Raw genomic sequence first — 17954 nt, 5'->3', positions numbered from 1 at the left:
CTAGACATGCACACTACATATATTATCAGGGGTGCACATAACTGGTGCGCAGGTGCGCATGCGCACCCAAAATAAAAAATGCGCACCACATCAGGCGACGCGAGGCGCTTTTGCGCACCAACAGCTGGGACAGGAATTTCCAAGCTTTTATTTTTTAGCAAAACTAAAAAATAAAAGCCTGGAGATCGAGGCTAGGAATTTACTTCCTGAAGCCACACTCACACAATCACTCTAAAGCACCCGTCGGCCCCATGTACAGCCATTAGGCACAGGGGTAGAGATATGACTCGCGTCGCCTCGCATCGCCTCGCTACGTGCACGCAGCCAGCAGCGGCTGCTAGAGGCACTCGTCACCGATGATGAACGCACCGTAATGGTGCAAAATATGCCCTGAACGTCCCAATCTGGCCCCCCCCCCCCCCCCCCGTTGACAAAACTGTCCGGTGGGCACCGTTACTTCTCTTCACTCACTCCATCCCTTTCCATGCCTCTCCTCTCTTGTCTTTTCTTTCCTTCTTCTCTCTGCCCATTCTCTATTTTCACTCCTTCTCCGAACTTATACTCTCCTATTCCTCCTACTGTCTGAGCAAAACAAAAAATACCAAAGACTACGATTTTATTGAATCTAAATCGACATGCAAATCCACGTATTCAATCCGAAGCCCTTTGAAACCTTTGGATAAATTGAGGCCAGACTCGACTCGAGTGAGGAAAGCTTTCCGTTGCTACATTTCTTTTCGCAAGAATCTGTACAGCTGTTAGTTTATACGATACTCTTTCAGCCTTGTAGAACACCATAAATGATTTGAAATGTAAACGTGGAGCAGACTTCAGATATGGGTGAAAAGATTCGCTAAGAGATTAGTTTGACTTCGAGTGCATCGAGTGAGAATAAATTAGCTTATACCCTCCTTTTCATTTAAGTAAGCGGTTATGTAATACATGATTAAAAGGTGTTTGTGTTTGTTATAAGTGAACATGCTGGCGCCCGGGTCTCTGTGCTCCTATATCTGAAAGAGGCAGTCTGCCAGTAAGATGATTCAGTTTAACCGGCTGCGGGATCAAAGACCAGGGTTCTTGGAGGTCCCTTGTACCGTAATGGCTTAACTCATTCAATCCGGTAACGCATCTGTGTCATTTTAGATGTCTTTGGCTATTCAAAAAGCTCATAGCGGTGCTGCGCTATGAGCGGACCCCAATCTCAAAAGATTTTGTTCCATGGACCCCTCCCCCCACCCCCCCAGAAGCAAAGATTTGAGTCACAAATGTTCCCTTTAAAAAATATAAGATTTTTCAAAAATAGCAGATCTACAAGCTCGTAGCGCAGCTCTCGGTGGTAAATAGAAGACACCCTGCCAAATAGCCAAACGTATAAAATAATTTAATAGCTAGTTATTTGATTGGCATATCCATGAATTAGCATCATGTCAGTTGATCTGTTCATCAGTCAGTGAGGTCATTGTAGAAACTCAGAAAGATGCCTCCTGTATACATTTTGAGGTGATGGTCCGTCTAACTCTATCCGTTGCCCAAAGATAAGATGACTTGCCTCAGACTGAAGACGAGATCAATGACATATACTGTACCGTCAGTGAAAATGCCCCTCTGTGTAGTTTCTTTCTTACAACTTCAGGGAAATCAGGAAATGTTCAGAAGGGGATCTCTGATAATCAAACCAAAGAAAGAGGTCCCGCACACTAAAACTTGCAAACATGTTGCTCTTTATTTAGGTCGACGTTTCCGTCGTTAGACCTTCATCAGGACAGACAATACAGGGCACTGCAACTACCAAACATTTAAAGACTACACCCACAGTGTGTAAGTTGTCCATTCAGCCCATTGGCTGCACAGGCAATCTCAAACCCCAAAGACACTCCAGTCAACATCATATTAGACCCACCCCATTGGAAAACAAAGTGTTTGGTAATCTTGGGAAAAGAATAGGCCTAACGTTTTATAATCAACTGGTATTTTAACTGCATTGTTTTGAGAATGAGGTTGTGTTAACTGCCAGGCACTTTCTCCTTCAGCCAAATAAGGTTTTGGTCGGAAGGGGGCGCCAAAACCCTGAGCCAGAGAAAAATACACTAACATAATAAAAATAACATTAATATTTCACCATAAAACTGAAAAAATCTAATACAAATCTTTTGACTAGATATTTAAAGCACTTACGAGGGATCCCTTTTTCCCCTCTTGATTGATGACTCACCCTCCACCTGGGTAGACCTATCGGGAACTTTAACCCATTAAGACCAGGAAAGCATCTGTCACTTAAGATTTTAACCACTTTAACCATTATCTTATACTTTGGCTATTCAAAAATAGCAGATCTACAATCTCATGAGCTTGAAAATGTTTGCAAATCTTTAAATATATATTTTTTCAAGCGAACATTTGTAACTCAAATTTGTAGAATCCCCAGAATGTTGCTGTATGTTGCAAACTGTTTTCATGTCAAGCTATTTTTTGAATAGCCAAAGAAATCTTAAAATGACACGGATGGGTTCTCGTCATAATGGGTTATGTAATTCCCCTCTTCCTCTCTCTTCACCAGATCCTGTGCGGCAGGGAGGTCCCTCGCTGGGTGAACCGGCTGGCCTACTTCAGCTCCTGTGTGCCCTTCCTGCAGAGCTGCCTGCCCAAGGAGTGGCTCACGCCGGCCGCGCTGCAGTCCAGCGTCAGCCAGGAGCTCCACGCAGTGGCGGGCAGTGGGGCCGGAGGAGGAGAGCTGGAGGAAGGAGAGGACCCGGCGGCCGCCATGTCGCCCTGCTCCTCTCCGCCTCCGTTTCCTTCCTCTTCCCGTTCCTCCAGCCCTTCCTCCTCGTCGCTCCTGCCCCGCCACCAGCCTCCTCATCGCTACCAGCCCAGACGGTAGGGGGCGTCCTGCGTGCGAGTGTGGGGTCGGCGGTGGGTCAGGGACTGGACAATCGACATATCCCAACAGCAGCCCATGTGTGTCTTTGAGAAGACATTGAGCCTACTTACCTGCTTGGCGGGGGGGGGGGGGGGCTTCTTTGGATGAGATGCAGGCTGAATTGGGGTGGGATTTGGGGCGATTTGTAGGGCACCGGAGAGTGACTTTGTGGATTTAAACAGTGTTTCTTTCAATCTATCCCTTGGAAGGTGGCATGTTGGCTTTCTAGTGGGAGTTTAGTGCCACAGGTTTGAACCCTGGGAAGCAGATTCTGTCAAAAGTGTCCTAACACTCCTTCGCTGGTTCATTCATTGTGCATCTCTCTCTGGATAGCAGGGGCAGATTAATGCATAACATCTTTAGAATAAGACTGAGCATGGGTGTTTTGGTCTGTAGCAGGGGAGTGCAATCCTAAACGGGACAAGAAGCTTACCTTTCACACCTGAAGCTGACAAATGAGGGGATGAGGAGGTCGTGATCAACATGGACCATAACAATTCTGTGGTCGTAGTAAATAACCATATTTGCAGCAATTTATTTCTTGAGATGCTTGTGGTGAGCATGACTATTTCTGTCTCTAGGGGGCTTTGTCTTTTCTCAAAGCTGTTTACACATGGAGGGAATATTGGAAAGCCTCCCAAATCACAGAGCTCCTCCTACTTCCCATAGCTCCTCCCACAGCGCTCAACTCAAGGGCCTCTCTTCCTCCTACCGCTGCCCTGCCCTCAATCTAAGGCTGTATTTGACAAGGAGTTCTATAATCTACATAGCTGACGTGAAACTGACAAAACAATACTGTAAAGCCTGATTCATAGTTTGTCGCATGACGGTGTCGCATGTCGAAAATAGCAGACTTACAAGCTCACAACGCGTTGTGAGCTTGTAAGTCTGCTATTTTTGGTGTACGCCACCGTCGTGTGATGGACCGTAAATTAGGCTTATGACCCAGGGGATGCTCCCAACTGTTGCCATGACAACTCAGTGGGATTCCTTTGTGAGACATCTTGGTGCTAAACTGAAACCGCTTACCTGAGACCCCAGCCCAAAGAACAAGATTCACAGAACATTAAGGCAATGTCAGTGGGAAACACAGCTCGAATAAGGGCAGAAGTCTGGTCAGGGGAGCTGCTATGTACTTTAAAGTACCCAACAGCGTCCAGTACCCTTTGCCAACTGCTAAATACGCAACAGCGTCCGGTACTGCCCCTTTTGCCACAAGCATGAGTGTCCAAACTTTGTGTCTATTCGTTCTTGTCTGACCCAAGAACAGAGGTGGACCTAAATGCTGTGATACAAGCAGGCTGGTTTTTATTTACCATTTATACAACACCTGTTATGCTATTAAGAACTGTTGGGCCATGATCACATAGGTCGTTAACTTGAACACAGCTGAGTATTTTTTCAGTTGTTTTCAGTGGTTTGCTCGCAGCAGGTGTGCGTCTCCTCCAACGTGGAGGAGATGTGTTTTGCGGCGGTGCGTTTTGAGTGCTGTAAGTTGAACCTGTCTCAGCTTTTGCCTTGACATGGGTAAAGAGGAGACAGGCACCTCAATATTGCCCTCTGATCATACAACCAATCAAATTGCTTTAGAGGAAATACTTTATGCTAAGTTACACTAGTTGTCAAATGTTACGTTGTGCTCTTGTAGTAGTGTTGCTCACAGACGCACCTAGCATTTGATTATGAATGAAAAGTGACCTATGAGATCATGGCTTTAAGAAAACAGCTGTGAACAAGCATCCTTATTCACAGCTGTGAACAAGCATCCTTGTTCACTGAGGCTTCATTGTAGACACCCTGGATACACAGTACATACGTATATACTGGGACAAAAGAGTGTAGGTGCTGAAGCAGCTTATCAATCCGAACAATTGTAACATTTCCCATTTACATTGGTTCTTAATGTAATCTGTATTTCAGGACTTTCAAGGTTCCTATTGCTGCATTCTTGGGGTTTGAGGTGATTTTCCCCCCCCTCCAGCCTCTGAACTAGAATCCGTCTTTTTCCTATATCCTACCCAAAACAAGGGGTGTTCAGTTCCAGTTTGTACTTGCTCTCCCATAGTACCTTCCTATTTTCACAGTTTTTCATTATTGCCATGAATCAAACTTCATTAATGCCATTGCCCGTTATAGGATGGAACCATTACTTGCTCTGTCTCACAGAGGCAGGCTGTGAATAGCTCGGAAATGTACCCAAATTGACATAATTGGCAGGGATGTCAAGTCTGACTCGCTCACTGTAGAGGCCCAGAATGGGGCAGAATCTCCACATTCACCATGTTGTGTACCTTTTGAGCTAGCAAGTAAAGAACTCGAGTGATGTCACTCTGGTAATATTCTCAGACCTTTTCATTGCTCACTCTTTTTGAGAGATGGAACACTTAAGAAAATGGTTAACATGCTACAGTATGTTTTACCACAAAAGATTGGCGAAGTGAACATTTAAGTCATGTGGAGCCAACTGTATTAGCTATCCTTCTTCATTTACATCTATAACAGGTTTCACATGCTTCTACACACGCTACACACACACACACACACACACACACACACACACACACACACACACACAGAGGTCCAGACAGGAGGGCGACAAACTTGCATACACATAAAAGCAATGGCAATGTGAAGAACATGCATGCACAATCACATACAGTACTATACTCGGATGCCTTCAGACAAATAGAAGGGAAAAGCAAGAAAACGTGCATTCTAAACACGAAGAAGCACATTCACACCTTAGAGCAGTGAAAACTGCTCCCTGTCCCTCCGGAGGAGACCACCCTCCTACCGGCTCCATCATAGTCCAGCCTGCAAAACATCAATGTTTTTTTTTCTCCATCTGTGTGACTTGTTTGGGACAGCACATTTCTGTTGCTACGGGGAAATAAAACGTATGCCAAAAACGATACATAGCATTTTTATCCAGTGTGCTAAATATCCATTAAATAACTAAACAAAATATTTATTACCAAGTTGCATTATTATTATTTTTATATAGAGGATTAAAGCTACAATCTGGGATTTCTGCTCATTGTCTCCCCTTGAGTGGCATGTGACGATGAGCATAATTTATTTTGTATACATGGCAGTAGGCCAAGGAACTCAATCCCTGAATATTTTTCCAATCCGTCTCTAACAATTGTTTTTTTTTGTGTGAATTCATAATCTCTCACCCACCGTCCCTCCAGGCTATGGAGTGGAACTAGCCAATCAGGCGCAAGCTGTCTGTACAGGGAGCGTGCGTAATCCAATACCACTGTTTTACTATTCATCAGAGAGATAGAGAGACAAACACAGACCGCGTGCACCTCACACAGAAAATGACAGTCAGAGATCGTGGGCACCTATGACACACATGGAGAGACCTTCAACGTGCACGACTAAAATGACTAGTCTAAAATGAAGGAAACGCTCAGAAAACAGCCCAAACTGAGCACATTTAAGGCCAAAGAGTTTGAAAGCCTTTTGAAAATGCTTAATATAATAAAATCCTATTTTAAATGCTGAAAATATATTTAGAAAAGATATTTTGTGACAATGCATCCTAGCGTAATGCAACCTAGCATAATACATTGTGCACTCACACCGGACACTGGGAGGCAGAGAGACGCACTTTGATGTTACTGCATCAGACAGTGTACCTCCTGGTTGATCATGCTGTGAACAAGAACATTATGTAACATTGCTTCATGCAATAATATAATTTCTGACATCCAATGCTTCTATGAAAAACAGTTACATTCATTCTGCTACTGCAACATTCAGCAATGTTACTCAAAGCACCTATCATAGGCATCAACAGCTTTATCCTCCAACATGCGTCCAACAACATACATGCTTTTTTTTGGTTGACGCAATGTCACATGTCATCACTACCAGTGTCACATTCTTCCACAGCCCTGAGTTGGCCACCAGGGCTGGTGGTCAAAATGATGAGTGTTACTCATCTGTAGTTCGCTTCCACCTGTCCAACAGCGCAAATGGCATCAACTGCAGTGATTCAATTAGTCTTTAAAATAATAGCATAGGATTATGTAAATGTTGCGATATAACGGTAGGCTCACAGTAAGTGATGTGTAAGCTTCTAGCACTGTCTAGAACCTGGAGAGATCCAACAGTTTGATCAATATTTCGCAGTAGCAGAGCATCGAGCGTGTCTCTGACCATGGCAAATGTGGCAGTTTTACTGTTCTCCTACACCACCTTAAAGGATAAAATATTAATTAACTACAATAAATCCCTGATTTCAGCTTTAAGTCTTTAAAAGTGTTATTTTCTTCTTCCTACAACTGGAGGGAAGTAAGTAACTGTCCTATAAAATATTTTTTTTTCTTGTGCAATCTTGTAAAATGGAACAATACTCATTCATATATGAAAGTAATTTGTGAAAAAGAATGTGTGCTGTCCCAACCTCGACGTGTGTGTGTGTGTGTGTGTGTGTGTGTGTGTGTGTGTGTGTGTGTGTGTGTGTGTGTGTGTGTGTGTGTGTGTGTGTGTGTGTGTGTGTGTGTGTGTGTGTGTGTGTGTGTGTGTGTGTGTGTGTGACAGAGAGAGAGAATGGCACGCACCCTTTTTAAGTTAATCTTTATTTCAGGCCACACTGCTATGGCTATACATTTTCTCTTCTTTTTTTATTCAACAAAACTAAGACATTGTTCAAATGGTGTCCCTTTTTATCACTTGTATGTTGTTGTGGACTCTGGCCTTTTTCTGTTTTGTTTTGTATAATAACTCAGGACTCCAAAATGCTCTGTTATATAAATAGTTTTTATTGTCTTTTCCACACACACACCCTTGTTTTTGTTTTCTTTCTTTGTTGCTTTCTTTCCTAATGCAGTAGTCTTTTTCCCAGAATGCACATTGGCAGTGCATTTTTGTAATCCTGTCTTTGATAAAGAAAAAAAAAGAGCTTTTGTTTACAACTTGACCGTGTATGTATGTTTATATGCGAGCATGTTTCTCTTTGTTTGGGATTTCTGTGTGTTTGCATGCGCGTGTGCGCATAGGCTTGTATTTTATGACAACCAAGAAGCTGCCACCTGGTCCAACCCCCCCTCCCTACCACACACACACACACACACACACACACACACACACACACACACACACACACACACACACACACACACACACACGCGCATACTGTACTGTACTGTACTCATAGTCTCATACAGTCTAAGAAATCCCATTCTTCCATCAAGCTTACTTATTACTTATGGATATTTGCAATGCAGTCATCTTGGTTATATAGTGGTAAGCCTTGAGGTTCTGATATCACGCTTGTGCCTGGAATGCTGCAAGTTTGAATCCCCTGTTGTGGTAGGAAAGTCCAGGTGAGGAACGTGACTGCGAACGTGACTGAGAAACACCTCGACTAACTGCCGCCATTTAGGAGGAACGTCAGAATTACCCACTGCAAAAGTTGAACTCTGTAAAAAGGCACATTTTTACACTGACTTAAAGTAAAACTCAACATTTCGCAGTGTCTTCTTTTTTTGCAGCACACCCACGATGTGGGAAATCTGAAATGTCCATGAGCCATCTTCCGGATACTGGGAAAAGTTTTGACAGCCTCTAACTTTTCTGTTCTAAAACAAATCCAGCTGTCTGGGAAAATAGTGAGTGACTGGTGTATTTCCTTCGCCCCACACACACACACACACACACACACACACACACACACACACACACACACACACACACACACACACACACACACACACACACACACACACACAGAGTACATAATCTTACTGCTGATGTCAACCCCTCACCATGTGGTGGCTGTGCCTGATGATTTTTACTGTACCCGCCCGGCTCACAGAGCTCTGCACTGTTTTCTTCTGCCGTTTGTCTGTCACCAAACACAGACAGACATGAGGGAGGAGGGCCAGGTTTCCCAGAGTTCTCATAGCTTATGGTTGTTCTGAACTAAAGGGGAGTCTCTATACCTGTATATTCCAAAAGTCGATGGAATATCATGGTTTCTTTTTAAGTTGTATATCGATGTACAGTATATATAAGTACCGTATATACTGTATAATAGAAAGTAATTGCTTATTTTTGCTAAAACAAAAATATTGCACCGATTTTGCTTTGTTTTACCTCTAGGAGAAACTAACAGGTCATACAATAAGAACATCCTAAGCTATGATAGTAGACTGGGAAATCTCTGCCTACATCCCTTCTTAACCCTGGAAAACTGACTACAGATGTTTTACACCTTTGTTAGAGCCTTCAGTGGAGCTGAACAGATTTGTAACCTGTTTTAAAGTCATTAAAGAAAAATATATGGTTTACAACATTAATTTGTGTCATGATTATTTCATTTATCCGTGTTGTTGGACCCCGGGAAAGGAAACTGTAGAATGAATATGCACATGAAGAAGAAAATGTATGATTTACAGTTTTATGCTTACATAATTACTCCACCAATGTTGGGGAGACCAGTATTGCACACATCTAACAGTTGCATTACCATATTTTTTTTTACAGGTGATTAGAGCCTTGTCTCAACAATCTCAGACACCGTGTCCACAGTGGGCTCTGGCCCCTCTGCTACTCTCTTCTTACAACACGGAAAAACTTCCAGTACCGCCCTGGGTCCTTGACTCATAAATAAATAGAGGAACGGGTCCACCAGAGGGCTGAAGTAGAGCAATAAGTGTGAAACTAGTCCCAGGTAGCGCACCTCATCTTGAAAAGATAATGACTCCAGTAGCACACTCAGGATGAAGGGGAGATAAAGGAGGATGTAGTTGCTGCATATGACCATCAGTCCCAATGCCATACGCTTTCTCTCCACTGTCTGGGGGGTGGACTGAGGGCAGCAGTGTATTGCCCTCCAGGAGTCCAGGGCAAAAAACAGGAGGAACGGGAACGGGGCAAGCAGAGCCACCGCGAACCAGAAGTAGTAGTGGAGCATGGCGAGGGCCAGGACGGCAAACGGAGCGCCCCAGACAGCCATGGAAATGATGGCATTTTTCTTGAGGGTGGTGAAGCAGCCCTGGCACTGCGGGTAAGCCACCAGCAGATGGCGCTCCTGCGCTATGCATGTCATGAAGGTGACGTTGGACACAATGCCGAAGAAGAAGAGCAGTCGTGTTGTCATGTCACCAGAGGGCAGGACGCCTGTGGTCCCCACCTCTGGCCTCCCAAAGAAACTCAGGACATCAGCCACCAGCAGGCTAATGATGTAGATGGGGACCTTGTTCTGACCTTATGTGGAAAATACATTTGATTACCGGTAGTCATTTACATTCAAACAAATGTTATGCTAATTTTAGAATTTGTTTACAAAACACAGGATGTAGCTTTGCTTTGTGCAAGCACATACTGTACATGGGAGTGTCCTCTTGGTGATGAAAGGTGGACACAAGGGAGCCAGGGTGTTATGTTGTAATTTGGGACGCATCATCAGTACTTCCTTTGGTTCTTGGTATGTTTAGACCTTTGACCCTATACGCCCTCCCCAAAGGCGCCAGCTATAGGGTGATCAGACCTGAGCTTGCCTGTCTTGCCCAATTAATCATGGGAGTCGCCTTGATGTTGAGTGGCAGACATCCCAAGGGACTATACATGGCACCATTACCAGGGGTGTCCTTTTTCCCTGAGTCAAGCTTAAGCTGACTACATACCTCCTGGCCTGCTACTTCGGGGCCCTGTCTTTCCTCTTCATAAATAGCCACAACAAACATCCATTTTATGCTAATTTGGGAATTAGTTGCTTATTATAATTTGATCAGGGGTGGAACGGGGTTAGTGGTAAAGGCTACTCTTGGTACTGTATAAGTTTCTCACGTAATTGTCTACTTTGCACTTTGAAGCTGTTTTGAAAGGTACTATTACTACTACTTAGCTCATTATTACTTTCAATTAAGTACATTAAGTGTTGTACTCAACTTTTTGAATTCTATAACAAGAATTATGGAGTTGGATATGCTGTATATGCTATATACAGTACATCTGGTTGAGTTTGGATATTCTTATAAAGAAAAGATGGTCACCGCTTTAGAGATTTGATACAGATAGTAAGGATGCCACATTGGCCTAATCATTGTGGCCAGTTACGTAACTGTTACTTAGAGCACTGGTTCTCAACCTGTGGGCTGGGGCCAAATACTTGGCAAAACACTAACATTTTAATGATACTATGACATGAAAATAAAAACTAAACAATGTAGAAAAAATGTCATGATATTGTTTCTTTAAAACCCTCATTCTGTTATCGATAAATAAGAGCTTAAAGTATACTACGTTAGTTTTGTTGATCCAAGCCGGAACACAATCTATTGATTGATCATAACATGCTTGTAAAATGCAGCCTATCGGCTGCCGTGTTAAGTTGGGTGGGCTGTGAACGTTATTGAGATTCAAGTGGGCCCTGATCCAGAAAAGGTTGACAACCACTAACTTAGAGTATTCCAAACAGCTACTTATTTGTTAATTTACTTCAGTAGGTTTGAATTACCTTCTTCTAATATAATATTTAAGTCATGTAATTGCACTTCTGCTTGAGTAGAAATGTCTTTGTCCCAGGTTCTTGTCATCTTTCCAGCCCTGTCGACAAAGCTTTATAATTGTTCATTGTTTGATTCTGTTTAATTAACACTGACAGAAGCCAAGCAATTTTTTATTATTGAGTTATGTAGGCTACTTTATTCCTGCGTCATTCATTCAGGTAATGCAACCACTAAGCAGCACACAAACACACATACGAGCAATGTATGTGTGCTTACTGGGATCTAATCTTGCTTCTGAAGTGTTTGGCAGCCTGGTGTACAAGTACACCCTCTGGAGAGCCTAACAATAGAACACACCTTATGACCCTAACAACAAGGCTACCATGTCCTAAACATACAAAAACAAACTGATGTTAAGTGAAATTGTCCCAGCTAAAATGTTTAAATGATATATGATTTTTATATACTGGGTAGGTTTGATGGCCCCAATAGTTCATTAAACTTTTTTGAAATTGTCATTCAAACAAACAAACAAACACACACACACACACACACACACACACACACACACACACACACACACACACACACACACACACACACACACACACACACACACACACACACACACCTTCCCCCTAAAATGTTAATGTTATTTTTTAATTGCAGTTTTCATTTCAGAAAATATACCTTTAACTAGGTTCTTCATGACGTAGACAGCCAATCCGATGGCAGGCAGCCCAATGCTGAAGGTCAGCCAACCAATCACCTTGGCAACATAGTCTAAAGGGGGCGTGGTCGTGTTGGTCGTGTTGTTGGTGAAGAAAGTGACGGCTGATATCACTGTGTTGATGTCAATGGCTGCCATACAGTTGTCCCAGTGGTTGAGATTAGTGTTGGGATTAAGCAATTGTTCAGCTGTGGAAGGCTACTGTTTAGGAAGATGTTATTAATATGAGTGTACAGAAAGGCCCATAGTACACACAAAGGGAATACATTTGAGATAATATATAGATTTCATTGTAGGCTACCTTTGGCAGGTGTTCTTATCCAGAGCAATTTGGAATAAGAATTACACAGTTAACAACACCAACAGTCTCCATGCAGATTTGGTCACGTTGAACGTTTTTGGAAATTATCAGCCCACAATGTCAAAAGTCTTTGCCCACATATTTTGTGTATTTACGGCACCATGGGTTCCAATCCAGCATTTTGTCATGTCATTGTCCATTTCTACATATCCCCTATCAATCACTCCAGTGTGCATTCTTAAAGAAAGTAAAAATAATTTCAGTACTTGAAAGAAAGTTGCTCTTGTATCGTAAACCTTTTAGTACTGAAAATCATTGCTGTAGACTGGACTGGGCATCCATAGCTTGTCAACAGGTGACCTGTTTGCTTGTAAACCACCTAAACAATAGGACCCCAGGAAAAATGCCTCCCATTCCACCACGCATGTTTTTAGATGCTCCAGTTCCCTTCTTGCAAGTCCTCCAGCATGCTCCTGGTCTGCAGCTTTAAATCAAGGGGCCACTGGAGCGATTGTGAAATCTTCATCAACAACTTCCAACATTCCTGGAATCAGTCTGACCACCTGGCTTGTTCCAATTGATGTATTTGTGTAGTCGTCTGTCAAATGCGTCCATCGCTATTCCCTTCATCCAAGGTTTACAGATGCAACCTGCCAGCATGTTGCGAGATGAGTTTCGAGTGCTCAGTAAATATGTCAATACCATATGCAAAGTGCCAACTTAGGCTTATCTAAATGTCAATAAATGTAATTAGTCCCAGACAGTGTGTGTCAGCATCAACTCATATTTGCATCAGATTGGCTTCTGTGCAACTGACTGAAAACCTTGTAACTCCACTGTCAGTCTGTCATGTTTATTTTTTTCATGTTCTTCTTGGGCAAGTTTCATGACCCTGCTTGGGCCTATGAAACATGTTTCAATTTATTGTGCAGTTAAAGATATTTTCTCATTTCCTGATGCATATGCTTTTCAGACTTTCAGTAAGTGGATGTTTATTTTAGGGAGTTGTTTATAGCTACTCTCTTAGAACTTAGACATGTATTTTCTTATCTGCACAGAACTGGCTGATAAGCAGAGTTGACTGGGGCCTTTGTTTCTGTGTTCTGCATGGATCAAACACTGTGTTGATTATGAAACATAGGGAGAGCATTTGCATTGAAGTCCACAGTTCAGTGTTCATGTAGATTTACTGAATGTATAGGCTCTTCCTCCTTGTAGTGTATAACGACATTGAAACCATGTGCATATTGTAATGAAGACACACCCTATTCTCACAAATACACCCACCCTACTTCATATTTTATATATGATTTCTTCTACTTTCTATTATTATTTTAATGTTGTATGTTATACTGTATCCTTGTGAAAATCACAAAATAAAATGTCTTTAATTTGCTTATTTCTCCAAGGCTCTGATACAATGTAAGAAGATGACTTCGTAACTCAGTTCATATGGCTAACTCTAAAGGTTGTTTAAGGCGAAAAAGCGAAGCGAAAAAGCGTCTTTTAATTATTCGGAACGAGTCCGAATTTTGCGTATATTCGCTATTTTCGCCGGTGTGTAAGGACCTTAAGGCAGCAGTTACAAACTGCACATGCCAGGGGGACTTTTATTTAAAAATAAATATATAAAAATCAGATCTGAGTGGTTGAAAGTGCTCCACATTTTAAAGTTTTTTGTTTGTTTTAGCAAGTCTCGATGAATCAAATTCGAATACACAGGACCTTAATATCTTGGGATATCCTTTTGGCATGCTTTTTTATAAATCTGTGCCACGTGCCATTTTTTGCAAACTGTTAATAAAGTATTCAATTCAATCAACCAGGTCAGTGGTCAGCATGGCACTCTGACACAGTCCCTGAGACTGTGAGGTCGGGGTTCAATCCCTGGCCGAGTCAGACGTTATCAAAGGCTATAAAAATGGTACCCAGTGTCCCTGCAGCATACAAGCAGTATGTCCAGGGGGTGTACTTGTACATCAAGCTGCCTCACACTATGGAAACAGGAGATGACCTATGGGCCACATGACATGGCTCTTCAAGGGTGCTTGCTTACTTTAGTTTTAGAAAGGCTTTTCTGCGTGGAAATTTCCATACAGTAGATCACTTACTGTATGGGGAATAACCTGGAGGTACTTCCTCCTATTTGTAGGATTTTTTTGTTTCGTTTGTTACTTTGTTTATGCGTTTCTTGACTAGGCCTACATGTTCCAAATAAAGTCATTCATTGATGTACTTTATTTAGTAAGACATGAGAACAGTACATGACAGTACATAACAGTACATGGAAGTACAAATTCACAATACAAGGTCTACTAAACTGGAAAGCTCATTAAGCACTAAGCTTGTTTAAGATGAGATCCCCATGCACACAAATCATGATGACATATAAGAGACAGACAGATATACACACTACTATACAGAATGTCATACAACCAGTTTGCAGGTTACTGGTATGAAGAGTGAAACATATGTACAAAAGAAGAAAGAGAGAAGGGGGGGGGGGTAGGGGGCTAGGTTAGGTTAGGACATGGGGTAGGTTAGGACTTGGACAGGGGCCATTTTTGAATTGCAGCCTCCTGAAGGTGTATCTTTAGGGCAGTTTTGAAAGTGAGTAGGGTTTTACACTCCTTTACTCCTTTTGGTAGGGCATTCCACATTTTTGATGATCATAGTTACTGAACCATTGTTTGTTAACTCATTCTGTGCCATTGACGTGTTTGATGTATTTTTCCGCATAGGCCCAACGTGCCAATGACGTGTTTGACGTGTTTTTGAAAAATAAACACAGGACCCTAATATCTTGGGATATCCTTTTAGCATGCTTTTCTATAAATCTGTGCCACCGTGCCTCTTTTTGCAAACTGTTAATAAAGTATTCAATTCAATCAATCAACCAGGTCAGTGGTTAACATGGCACCCTGACACGGTCCCTGAGACTGTGAGGTCGGGGTTCAATCCCTGGCCGAGTCATACGGTATCAAAGGCTATAAAAATGGTACCCAGTGTCCCTGCAGCATACAAGCATTATGTCCAGGGGGTGTACTTGTACATCAAGCTGCCTCACACTATGGAAACAGGAGATGGCCAATGGGCCACATGACATGGCTCCTCAAGGGTGCTTGCTTAGTTTGAGCAAGGCTTTTCTGCGTGGAAATTTCCATACAGTAGATCACATACTGTATGGGGAATAACCTGGAGGTACTTCCTCCCATTTGTAGCCATTTTTTGTTTTGTTTGTTACTTCGTTTATGCGTTTCTTGATTACATGTTCCAAATAAAGTAATGTATAGTTTCTGAACCATTGTTTGTTAATGTCAATTTAGGCTACTACCTCTGGAACAGGGACTTATTTTGGAGCAGGAACTATGGTCCAGAAACCAAACTAGGTTCCTGCAGTTGAAAACGGGTTAATAAAGGCATAAACTGTCAATGGGAAAAATGAAAGTGGCATTTTGCTAATGGATCAACATCTATGTGTGTAATTCAAAGGTGTATGCGGGTGTGCTATCATTTAACCAAACCTTAACCTATTATTTATCCAGTAAACCTTTTATCTTTCCGGTCTTGGCACTGCTGTTAATACTTAGTCATAGATAGTCATCAGGAAGTCCTCTTACAGATTGTCCCCATAATGACCACAACAGCTTGCACAACATAGCTGGGGGTTGCTGCATTGTAGGGAACTTGACAATGTCTGCTGCTGTAGAAGCCGCTATTTAGCTATTCAAGGGACTTGACATGGAAAAACCTTCAAATGTAGGTTTAATACTATACCTCAGTGGTGTAGTGTTTAAACCTTGAAGCATGATTTATTTAATGATTGCCAGGGATAGAATTCTGATACCTCCTTTCCCTCACCTACTTTGTCTCCATCTCAGCTTTCATTCTGTCTGTCGCAAAGAAAAAAGAAAAAGAAATATGAAGAGAGGCGTGTCTGGCTGTCAGGTAGACTCACCTAGAAAAGGCTTGCGCCTCTTTCATTCAACAAGGTTGAGGATAATTGTGTATTGTAAATTGTGTAGGACTGAGCACCCATCCACAGTACAATAGTGTGACAGTATAAAAAATGTCCAATAACTTGTCTGCTATCATTCACTATTCAAGTAATAAGCTTTGAGGGGACCTTGAAAACACTGGAGCACCCCATGGCACTTTATTTTCTATCTTGAGAGGTGTTGAGTTCAGAGCTTGTTACTGGCTTATATACAGCTGGCCAGCCTGTAGCCAGTACAATGACACATTATATGATCACAGGGTTTCCGTGAAGTGGCTGAGGGTTTTTCGCTTTGCGTGGTGGGAATTTGGTTAGAAGTCGTTCATGAATATGGATGGATGTTGAGGACACATGGACTGGATGCTCTCTCGTGTGTTATCAGTACCGCTGCTTCTTCCACTGAGTTCAAACTCATTTTGTGGAGGGTTGATTTACTGCAAAACAACTCACACTTGCAATAGAAAAAACACCGGAAACAACACGGTCATTAAATTAATAATGTCAAGTGCAGAGAAGAATGGGCAGGAACATGAACTTGGGGTAGAGAGTCCTGTTGCAGTTGAGCAAGTTTACGACAGTGACAAATTAGCTCACCAGTGTGTGTGTGATTTAAGACAAGTGATGTCAGACTATTCTGGGCTTCTCTCCCTATCAGAATCACTAATAAAAATAAGAAAGTGATATACTGTATATATATATAGTTCAATTTAAAATTGTTTGCACTAATGCTTTTAACCAATGTTAATATTGTTGATTCATTACATGCTTATCTACAGCATGTTGCACCAGATTACTTTGTTGACCAGAGATATTATAATTACCTTTCACATTGACAGCATTCTAATAGTACCACCATTATAAATGCATTGCTTTCGCATGCCAACAGATAGGCAAATATTACAAATAAATAACGATAATAACATAAATGTGTTTATAAAATGCTTTAGACAGAAAATATGGAAGTGAAATAGTAAAATATCACAATTTACATGAATGACTAATACATTTTAACAAATGTAAAATTTTAAACTGAAAGAGCAAAGGTTGTGATGTTACACAAAAGGTCTGGGGGAAAAAAACTATATAAAAGGAAGTGAAAACACACTGACTCACCCCAGCACCCCATGCACACACAAACACATACACATACACAACCGAAAGAGAGGCTGGATTCCCCAACTGACACGCTTGATTTGCACGCTTGATTTGCTGGGAATTTGCCCCCAAAAAACACGGTTGATTTGCTGCTGACAATTTTTAGGCTATGGGGGCCTAACCATCCCCACACCTATCTTAATTTTATGGGTATTTTGAACCAATGCTGTCAATGTCTTAATGCATTCATCCCTATGCTGTATAATTGTGAGGTCAAAAAAAGTAAGGGACATTCCCAATCTTCCCTTTAGGGCAGCAGGTGCACTGTACACAGTGAATACTCCATTTTTGCACCATCTCTCCGGGGCACCCGGTTCACAGGTCACTGTAGAATTGAAACAAAGAGCTCCTTCTGCCACTCTGATCAATACCCACCCTCACCAGGG

General features: G+C 42.1%; 1 protein-coding gene across 2 annotated transcripts in view; it reads left to right on the top strand.

Moving 5' to 3' along the window:
* desi2 (desumoylating isopeptidase 2) overlaps window positions 1–9225 on the top strand; it is a 32308-nt gene extending 23083 nt beyond the window's left edge. For both annotated transcript variants that reach the window (XM_084075689.1, XM_084075690.1), the window contains exon 5: window positions 2558–9225. In XM_084075689.1, coding sequence (XP_083931815.1) covers window positions 2558–2878 — 321 coding nt within the window. In that variant the 3' untranslated portion in view covers window positions 2879–9225. The remainder of the gene's footprint in view (window positions 1–2557) is intronic.
* Window positions 9226–17954: the final 8729 nt, after the last annotated feature.

Source organism: Gymnoscopelus microlampas (assembly GCF_963454915.1).
Source record: "Gymnoscopelus microlampas genome assembly, chromosome: 13".
NCBI classification, from domain to species: domain Eukaryota; kingdom Metazoa; phylum Chordata; class Actinopteri; order Myctophiformes; family Myctophidae; genus Gymnoscopelus; species Gymnoscopelus microlampas.
This window is presented reverse-complemented; position numbering and strand designations above follow the sequence as displayed.